The 9,708-nt window shown below is 57.7% G+C and overlaps 3 protein-coding genes across 3 annotated transcripts; 1 reads left to right on the top strand and 2 right to left on the bottom strand.

Annotated features, from left to right (window-relative positions):
* Positions 1–228: 228 nt before the first annotated feature.
* Positions 229–4,353, bottom strand: HRG_05301 (Hsp70 family chaperone; the record flags this gene model as incomplete). The annotated part of the gene is made up of 9 exons (XM_044863772.1): positions 229–485; positions 573–714; positions 771–1,115; positions 1,187–1,289; positions 1,353–2,298; positions 2,378–2,439; positions 2,948–3,223; positions 3,276–4,008; positions 4,062–4,353. 9 exons carry the CDS (start codon positions 4,351–4,353, stop codon positions 229–231), a joined length of 3,156 nt encoding a protein of 1,051 aa, XP_044720304.1.
* Positions 4,354–4,704: 351 nt separating this feature from the next.
* Positions 4,705–7,889, top strand: HRG_05300 (subtilase family domain-containing protein; the record flags this gene model as incomplete). Its single annotated transcript, XM_044863771.1, has 5 exons — positions 4,705–5,055; positions 5,125–6,695; positions 6,754–6,931; positions 6,983–7,135; positions 7,212–7,889. The coding sequence occupies 5 exons, from the start codon at positions 4,705–4,707 to the stop codon at positions 7,887–7,889; spliced, it is 2,931 nt and encodes a 976-aa protein (XP_044720303.1).
* A 255-nt stretch (positions 7,890–8,144) lies between these two features.
* On the bottom strand, positions 8,145–9,014 carry HRG_05299 (uncharacterized protein; the record flags this gene model as incomplete). Its single annotated transcript, XM_044863770.1, has 1 exon — positions 8,145–9,014. The coding sequence occupies one exon, from the start codon at positions 9,012–9,014 to the stop codon at positions 8,145–8,147; it is 870 nt and encodes a 289-aa protein (XP_044720302.1).
* Positions 9,015–9,708: the final 694 nt, after the last annotated feature.

Below are 9,708 nucleotides of genomic sequence, written 5' to 3'. Positions count from 1 at the left end.
GCTGTTCGATGCCGTTGTAGCCGTACAACAGGCAAGGTGGGACCTCCTTTTCATCCACGTACTAACATCGCCATGGGAGGAGCCTTTCCTTCCTTCTCTATCTCATACACGTTTCCATGTGCGAATGCGCCCATCCAGGCACCCGTGCAACCTCCATGCAAAAGGCGTCCGTAGGCTTGTCTGCCGACAACCTGCATCGCTACCTTGGTCGACACCAATTGATATCTTCTAATCGGCTCCGACTTCAAGGCCGGCCTCGTTCCAGCTTACGCTGATGGGCCTATTGTTGCCGGAGAACTTCTGGCCGTCAAACCACAGCTCAAAGCGAAGGTCCGCCGGCCCGACGATTACGCGAACGTCGAACTCGCAGATGTAGAACCTGTAGCCTCGTCGGAAACATGTGCCGCGTTTCTTCCTGAGAATGAGCTGGTGCTGCTGCACGCCTTCGAGGTTGCTTTTTATCTGACAGAGCTTGGTAACGCCAGCTGTTTGTGTCGTCAGCGATGGATGTAGCAGCAGCGCTCTGCTTGGTCACGCTAGGAACCATAGGTAGAAATATGAGTAGCACGTACCTTGCTTCAAACTATGCGGAAGAAACGATATTTCGTTCTGAGAAATAACAACATCTGCGTCCCAGGACCTTGTTATGTCCTGCTCGGCGAGGTAAACCTTGAATGTCTTGACGAGCGGGCTGTTTGGGTTTATGTTGTCGCCCTAGCCTGGGTTAGCTAGCACGTGCTAGATGCACGTTTAAGACGGATCGAGCTAACCTTATGTATCAGCCATTGAATCTGGTTAATGGCCCAGCGCTTTTTAGAGTCGAACGGATCCTTTACGATTTCCTCGTCGAAGTGGTTTGAGGGCCTGTATGGCTGCTTAACGACGATGCCGTAGCTTGCACGAGCGACGCGCGTTGCAAGCACCGAGAGGTAGCCAGTCTCCGTCCTTTGTTGCTGATTAAGAAGGAGGCCGCGGACGACGACGAGCTGCGGATCCTGGCATAGGATCACGACCGCGCGAGGCGCGTTGGGGTACGGAAAGCTCATGAGGTGCTGCTGTATCCTGTCGCGGACGTAGCAGGAGCTCCCCAGCCCGCCCGACAGAACGACAAACTCCTATTGAAGCCGGGCTTAGCTAGTGACCAAATTGCCGTGGTTGGGATAGGGGCTGAGCCCTCTACACGCACCACCAGGTCCGGATGGCCGTTTTCCGATAGCCAGTCGAGCTGCGCTTTTATCTCCTTCTTGAGCCCCTCGATCTGGGTGTCGAAAAGTGACTGCATCTGTTCCCTACGTAGGCGTCAGCTATCTATGACCTTCTCCTTAGACAAGGACATGGGCTCGGCTATGTACTTGGTTACTAGAAAGCACCCGTTTTCGATCCCTAGACCATCGTGATTAAAGGCGTGAGACACGCCATCCATCGGGATCTTCCAGACGGACTGCATATATAAAATCTCGCCGAACTTATGCTTAAGGTTAAGGAAGTGGTGGCTCCTAGCCATACGGACGGCAACATCGGCTAGTAGCTGGCGCTCAATTTCGGGCCAGGCGGCCAGGCGCCGGGCAACGAGGCGGATAAAGGCGCGGTCAATAAGCGTCGAGCCGATGCCGACGCCCCTGACGGCTGCCACCTGCTCCATCTGTGGCACGGCAGCGTCGGTAGACGTAATGCGCATTAGGGCTAGGTCCGTGGTGCCCCCCCCTGCGTCGACCGTTAGGAATAGGCTGCCGGCTGTGAAGCGGACTACGCTCGTCTTAAGCGTTGTCACTGCCGCGGCCTCGGCCTTGGTAAGGTCGACCTGGGCCTCGTGCCGCAATCCCTCAGTGCCGAAGCCGGCGGCGCGGATAACGTCCTTGAACATGATGATCGTCTTCATGCGCGTCCACGTCGTCGGCACGCTGAAGAGGAAAAGGACGACCAGGTCGGCCCAGCTGCTGCCCATCTGCCGCCGAAGCCCCATATGCCGCTCGATCGTCTCTTTAACGTGTGCGTACACCTTGCGCAGGTAGTCAGTGGTGCAGCGCTTAGCGTCAGCGGCGCTGCTAGGCGCGTTAACTAAGCCTTGCTCCTGGGCCACAGCGACGGCGTCGTTGTCGAGGAAGAGCTTGAATAGGTCACGGCGCGTCCTGCCGGCATCCCAGTTGTCATCGTCGGCGCACAGGAAGCCCCATGACGATAGGCTACCGTCGGCGTTGTAGATGAGCGACGAGGGAACCTTGCGCTCGCCGCGGTCGCCGCTGCCCGGCCAGTCGTTGATGACCTGGACTGGTGTTCGCGGCGTTCTCCAAGCCACGCCTCGAGTGTCATGTTAGTCTCGGGGTTGGTGCTGTTGAGCGGCGGATTGGTGCCGTCGCCCTGGATTGGGGGAAAATACCGGTACAGGTTGTGCCCAGATCGACTGAGACAATTACATTAGGGTTTTCGGCCGTCGTTTGGCTTTAAACTCAGTTAGAACCGGGTTGCCATAGCCATAGCCATGGGCTAGAAACGGAAGAGCACATACCTCGGCATTGAATCGTAGTCTAGAGGAGTAGAGGATGGGGCTTTAGGGGACATGCGGTGCCAGGTTTGGTCGGCTTGTTCCGAATTGCCTTGGCCGGTAGTCGTGTCAAGGCCTAAGTATCGCATGGAGAGAAATGCCAGAGATTTAAGATGATTAGCGATGTGCTTCGTAACTATCTGTAGATCTGCCTCGTTCGTTTCTTCGGTAGCCGGTGACCAAGAAACGTCTTTTGTCTTGCCTTTGTCTTCATTAGAGCAGCTCTCCAAGTCTTGAACTCTTACCGTCGTAACTATCGAAAGCTGCGCCTCTCGATCTGAGGCTTTTTGTGGCGCCTTCCCAGCTTGATTGGGCATGATTTGCTGGGTTCGATGTATCTTGAAAATATCCTGATTGCATAGAGGACAGATACCCCTCTTCCGAGGTGACGGCAACGTATTGTACGTGATTTTCCTCTGAAAATGCTTTAGATTAAGATCCTTGGCGTGATGTTGATTGAGATGTTGTTTGAGGTCGTGCTTGTCTCTAAACTCGATGTAGTCGTGAGGCCCATCATCGCAGTACCACACATGCGGACAATGTACTATGCGTGCCCAGTCTGTCGTATGAACCGACTCCATGTGTTGGCGCCACTTTGAGTAAGATTCAAAGAATACGGCGGGCTCAGAACAGTCCTCGGATATGCACACATAGGGCTGTAAGTTCTTTTGAAGGTAAGCCCTAAACTAGCGGTCAGATTTGGACAGTTAATGTTAGTGATTCCCAGACCTACCGCCACCAACCCGGAACGGCGAGATCAGAGGCTTTGTTATCAGCAACGCACCAATCGCACATGTAGTGCTCGCCGCTCTTGGTCCTTGGTTGCGGGAGGGGCGGGTAAGGGTAGCACTGTGAGGAGGATGAGGCGGTGGACGTGTCGGAGAAATCAGTGTGAGCAAAGTCCTGGTGTGAAGACTTGTCAAAGTCAAGGCTAAACATGTCCATCTCTGAGCGTGGAGGGATCCTGGTTTGCGGGGCCTCGGGCTCCTGAAGAACTGGAACTTGGATAGGGAACGTTGTGTCTACTCCCCGCTGCGCTGGGGCCACAAGGCGCGACTTGAGGTTCTTTTGTTTGGCGTGTTGCAGCAGTCTAAGCCTTCGAAAAACAATAGACGAAATCAGCTGAGCTGCAAGGCGGCCTCCTATGCCAGGAAAGCGATCCGTAACAAGAACGGATGCCATGTGCTGGAACACCCTAACCTCGACCGGGTCTGCGAGGGACGCAGGCGACACCATGCTGGGTGCGAGGCAAGACGAAGGCAAATTTCGGACGAGAACCGCCAAGCGCTCGAGCCTATCCAGCGCCGCTTGGATTGCGTCCAAAGCAGCTACCACCGCGAGGGATGTCGACGGCCTCGAAGTATCGACCGGGGCGTCTTGTGCAGCAGTCTCGTCAAGCCTTTGACGGCGTGCCTGACCAAGCCCAGGCGAGTGAGGCCTAAGCGCGTTCCCGTCGAGCCAGAAGTCTAAGCCGATGAGCTCGCGCCTAGGATGAAACGAAGAGAAGCGAGACACGAACCATGGTCGAGATTGCGCTCCAACAGCGCGAGCATATTCAAGATGGGCTGCCGTATCTCGGGATGGAATCTGAGCCGACTCTCTAGAGAAGTATCGCCGTCGGCAAAGACGCCCATGTAACCTGCCCAGAGATCGAACCGCTGGACGCAGTCGCGCACGGCGCGAAACTGAGGTCCGATGCCGCCAAGCCCGCTCACATTCGACTGAAGCCACAGCAGAGAGGTCCGGCAGACTCGGGCCGCGTCCCTCACCGGCCAGTCGTCAAGGGCCCGGACGCTGCCTGAGGGCTCCATGTGGGCGGGGGAATAGTTGCCAAGGGCGGTCAAGGTTCAAGACGAAGTCAGAGAGCTCGTGTGTCCCGCATCAAATGGTGTCCCGATCCCGGATAACCATGGCTAGGCAAGGGAGACTTGATGTTGACGAGCGCGATGGATGCTTGGTCATAAGGTCTAGACTCTAGAGTCAAGAGAGGAACGTCGATCTACGTAATATACGGTACTAACTAGTTTAGGTTTATAGAGTCAACGGCTCATCACGTGGAGAGCTACCACCCACGTGATAGGCTCGGGGGGTGCTTCGTCGGTCGGTCGTCAGCCGCGCCTAGGCTGACGATTGTTGACACGGCCGCCCACGTCGTCCGATCCATGTCGACCAGCTGTCTGACCACCGATGCCATGAGCCGCCGGATAGACGCGACGGCGCTTGAGTGGCGGGTCTTGACAGAGGTCCAGCCGCTGTTTGCCGGCCCCGTGCCGTGGGACCCGCCCGCCGCCGGCCTCGCCGCCGCCGCCCACGCCATCGCCGTCGACCACGTCACGACGGTCTTGGCCCACGAGATGAACGAGATGCGCAATAACCTGATGGACCTCGCCGGATTTACGTTAGGGCAGCAGTCATACTCTAAGTGCTGCGGTAAACTGAGGGCGCTGCTCCGGCTGCTCGAGTGCCTCGTCCTGGATCGGGTTCTCGAGGACCCCGATGGTCAACCGAGTCCGGTATGGCCCATCAAGGTGCATAAGCCTCCTTCTTTTATTTAAGCTTCCGGTTCTCATGCATTACTTTAGGTCCGAAACGCCCCTCTAGCAAAGGTGCTCGCACGGTCCGTCTGGGATCCCGTGTGCGCCTGGCTGGGCGTCCGAGGCGCTATGCCACGGCCCAGGGTGAAGCTAGGCAAAGACAAGGCCGCGGCTACGGCCTACGAAACCCTTCAACCAAGCGATTTAACGCAGCTATATCCCAAACTACAAGCCCTAGCAAGAATCATGGCCAAAAGGTGCAAGCAGGACCCGGACTGGTTCACATGCTGCAGCGCCCTGCTCGAGCTCCAGCCGGCTCTAGCCCAGCTTCAAGATATCAAGGCAAAGGCGACTAACGTGAATCGGGTCATCGAAGGCCTCCCACAGCGCACGAGTACGGCAGTCTCGAGGGTGTTACCTGTCCGGGAGATGGCCCGGACCAACTGGCGCAGTCGCAAGGCCGCCGAGCTGACTGACTGTCTGTACAGCCTGCTCGGAGCGGCCATTTGCGCCGACGAGCACAGGGCTGAGCTCCAGTTGAATGGCTTCAGCCTCGATGAGAGCTGCAAGAGCAACGCCTTGGCACAAAACATGCTCGTGTCTTGCTGCTCGATTATTAACGCCTGGCACCAATGTCACTGTGCTACAAGATTCCAGTTGAGCCCCATGGTTGAGGCCAGTCAGCCGTCTTGGCCCTCTTCCCAAGATCCACGGTCTCGGCCGAAAGTCATCCTCAGCGATCTTTGCGGCTCGCTCCGCGAATTCAGGTGTCGGCCGTTCCAGATCCACTTTGACGACATCGACTTGTGGTACAGCAAAGCTCACGCTCAGTCAGCGGCCCGTGCCACCGAGCTGCGCATGGTTTCGCTCAGATTCCTTCTTGACCAAGGCTACTTTGGCAAGGACCGCGACGGCGACGTCTTTAGCCTTAACGACAAGGCGGTACTTGCCCTGTCACTGGCTCGGAGTCTCGTCCACTTGTGGTTTGGCTTGTGGATGCGCGCTCCTTGGACGGCAGACTCGATCCAGTTCTTGTGCGTGACCGACAAGGTGGTGGATAGGCATTACCCGTACATGGGCTGTCCCCTGTTGAGCGGCAACGACAGAGGACAGGAGTATGTCGAGCCGAGACCGAACGACCTCGCGCTCTCGGTCCTCAACCTCGCCCGGCTCCTTACTGAGATCGAGACTGGCGAGGCAATGGACTCGGACCCCTCCTGTCTTTCCCTAGCGACTTTTCAAAACCATGTCTACGATGCCTTGGAGCCGAGGCAAAACGAGTTTGGACGAGCTCATTATAACGCTGCCATTCAAAAGTGCCTGCAGTTTACTATCTTGTTGAAAAGAGAAAACGCGTACGCAAACCAGGACCTCTTAAATCGGGCCCGGAACATTCTCTATGACAACATAATTAAGCCCCTTGAAGACAACTTTGATCAGATCCCGTATCCAGCCGAGGCCATGAAGTCGCGTCCGCTTAAGGTGAAGGAACGTGCGACCTCGAAGGGCACCGTGATCATTAAGCCAGCGTCGAGAAACGGTCAAAACGGCGTACGGCCCCCGAAGCAGCTGCCCCCCGATGTTATGTTTTTTGACGCGGAATCCACCGTTAGAGCTGAGTATGTAGCCTCGTCGCCTCGCAATCGCGCCTTTCGGCATAGGCTTATCGAGTCGCAGACACATTGCCCGAGCGGAGGGCTTCTTCAGCGCATTCGCCAAGTTCCGCCAACGGCACATGGTTCCCAAAACCAGGCTGGGTAGAAACGGGCGGCGGCGCATCCGCATCGCCGTTCTAGACACCGGCATCGACCAAGAAAACGAGGACATTCGTGGCCTGGTGGATGACATTGGCGAAGTTCGCCAGAGGCAGAAATGTCCCGTGGCGGACCGGAATCCAATAAAGAAGGTTAAGACTTTTATCGGAGGCCAGGCGATCGACGAATACGGCCATGGGACGCACGTGGCTGGACTGGTGCTGCAAGCGGCACCAGACGCGGATGTCCTCGTTGCCAAGGTGTCCAACGGCAAGTGCTTCACGAACATGTGGGCCATAGTCAAGGTGGGTCGACTCGCCCGAGACAGCGACGACGGGAAGCCGGTCTCGATTCAGTGGCTCACGCGGCAGCTTGGGACAGGCCATTGACTGGGCGGTTGAAAACGGAGCAGACATCATCAACATGTCATTTGGCTGCGATGTCGACTTTGTCAACGTCGCCAACGCCCTGAACCGCGCATTCCCGACGATCCTCCTCGCCGCCGCGTCCAACAACGGCCGCAACAGCCAACGCACGTTCCCGGCCCGTCATGACGGCGTCATTGGCATCCACGCCCTCGACGGCAAAGGTAACGACGAGGGCGGTATGAACCCGTCGCCGGAAGGGTACGACGAGAACTTTGGGACCCTGGGCCTGGGCATCCAGACGTCGTGGGACGAGCCGCCGTTGTTGCCGGGCACGGCCGGTGCGACAGGTCCCAAGATCTCGCACAAGTCCGGGAGCTCGTACGCGACGCCCATCGCGGCAGGCATCGTCGCTAACTACCTCGACTGGCTGGACTACATGCACGAGGCCACGGATCTCATGACCGAGGCCCAGTATCTCTCCCTAAGGCGGGCCAGGGGGGTGCGGCTCATGCTTAAGAAGCAGTCGAGGAGGGTCGGCGACATACTCTCGGTCGCGCCCTGGACCCTATGGAAGGAGAATCCCCTTGACCCGGTCGTGGACGGAGAAGCACCTCGCAAGGTGGACGAGAGGACCGACAACCACGTCCTCGAGGTACTCTTAGACGGGGTACATGCTGTGAGAGAAGAGTAGCCAGAATTTGATGTGCCATGATAAGGGATGGAGTATGGAGTCCGGACGACGATAGATGCATGGCTTCAAGGCGCAGTGGAATATGGAGGAGTAGAAAGGTGACCAACCCATGTTGCCATGGGCTTTTTCGTATTCGGCCGACAAGCTGGTAGGTAAATAGCTTCCGATGCAGTTATTCATTCATACAAGTTAAGAGAAATGCGGCAAGCGACGTAGCGATTTAAGATGTCAACGCGTCAAAGTTCTCCCGCTGCGCTACGCCCGCTCCCCGCTGGTTGCAAACCACGTCACATCGCCAGCCGCATCCAGGAGCTGGACGATGGCGATGTCGTCGTCCGCGGCACGCTCGACGGCATCAGCCCAGGCGAGCTCGCCCTCGCGCCTGAACCGAGGCACCCGTCCTCCGTCGGCGGCCTCGTCACCGTCGTACATGGTAGCGCCGACAGTGCTCAACCCGCGACGCTCGACGTCGTGGTGCCCAAAAACAATCTTTTCGACGCGGAAGCCGAGGACAAAGTCGGTCTGGGCGTCGAAGGAGACGCCCGAGGCGCGGTCCCGCGCCACGCGTAGAAACGGCTTCACAGCGGTAGCCCAACCCGCCCCGGGCCCGTCGCCGACGCTGACCTCGCCGCCGACGGTGGCCGGGCCGTTGCCGACGACGACTTTGGCGCCGCCCTTGGCGATCTTAACGCCGCTGACCATGTAAACGGGGACGCGCCAGCCGCGACGCCGCAGATACGCCTTGACGGGGTCCTGCGCCATGACGCGGGCGACGTACTCATCCGTTACGACGAACTCGTGCGTTTGTAGCTCCGGGGCAGCGACGACGTCGTGCGCGCCGAGCTCGAGGAAGACGCCAGCGTCGACGCTGACGGGCAGGCCCAGCAGCGCTAGGCACGAGGTCCACAGGCCGAGGCGGCCGCGCACCAGGTCGCTGCGCGTGGCCGAGAAGTCCCGCCACACGGCCACGTCGCACAGGTCGCTGCACTCAATGTCGACGCGGCACTTGCGGTTGACGGGGTCCAGCGTGGCCGCCAGCGGCTTTACCAGCACGTCGCCCAGCCGGAGGGCCTGCGACGAGATGGTGAAGGTCGGGCTGACAATGTATGTCTTGACGATGCCCATTGTTGCATGACCGACCTCGGACTGGATGGGGACGAGGCGTCGCCGATCGCGATGGCGGACTGGTGTCCAGGGAACAAGAAGATGAGGTGGCTGCTTCCGCAAGGGGCTCTACGTGGCCTTGTGATGCAATTCGCATAGTAAATGTTCTCACAGTTCGCCCCGCCATTTGCATGCACCCCGCGCGGCTACGCCCCCGCCCCGGTTCGTCCCGCCCCGGTTCGTCCCGCCCCGCCGCTAGGTTAATGTCACGGGTAGTCCGCGGCGTTAATGTAGGTGTTGGTAAAATGTTATGTCAATACACTGTGAAGCAGGCAAAGGTGGGACGCGCTCTATGCAAGTGGTCGTTATGGCCGTTGGTCTATATGTGAGACGCTCATTCAGTTCTTGCTCCTTAAATACTTCTCTCTTAATTCAACCAAGACGCCTTTGCCGGCTCGTCTTATGCCTTGTCCAGCTAAATGCTATAGTCCGGTTTTATACCGTGCGAATCTCCCATATGGCCGTAACTGTCTAACAGTATTTATTAGCTTCTCGCCGCCGTGGGTAGTGTATAGAATGATAAAGAGGAGCTAAGCGGCTAAGCTCGTCCTCGAATCACACGTTATAGAGCAGCATGCCGTCTAACGAGAAGCATAATAGTACGAGAGTAGCGTAGCAAGTAGAAGACGCAATACCGGCGTAGTGGTAGTTAATG

Source organism: Hirsutella rhossiliensis (assembly GCF_020360975.1).
Source record: "Hirsutella rhossiliensis strain HR02 chromosome Unknown scaffold00005, whole genome shotgun sequence".
Lineage (NCBI taxonomy): Eukaryota > Fungi > Ascomycota > Sordariomycetes > Hypocreales > Ophiocordycipitaceae > Hirsutella > Hirsutella rhossiliensis.
Note: the sequence above shows the minus strand (reverse complement) of the source record. Positions and strands in the feature narration are given on the sequence as shown.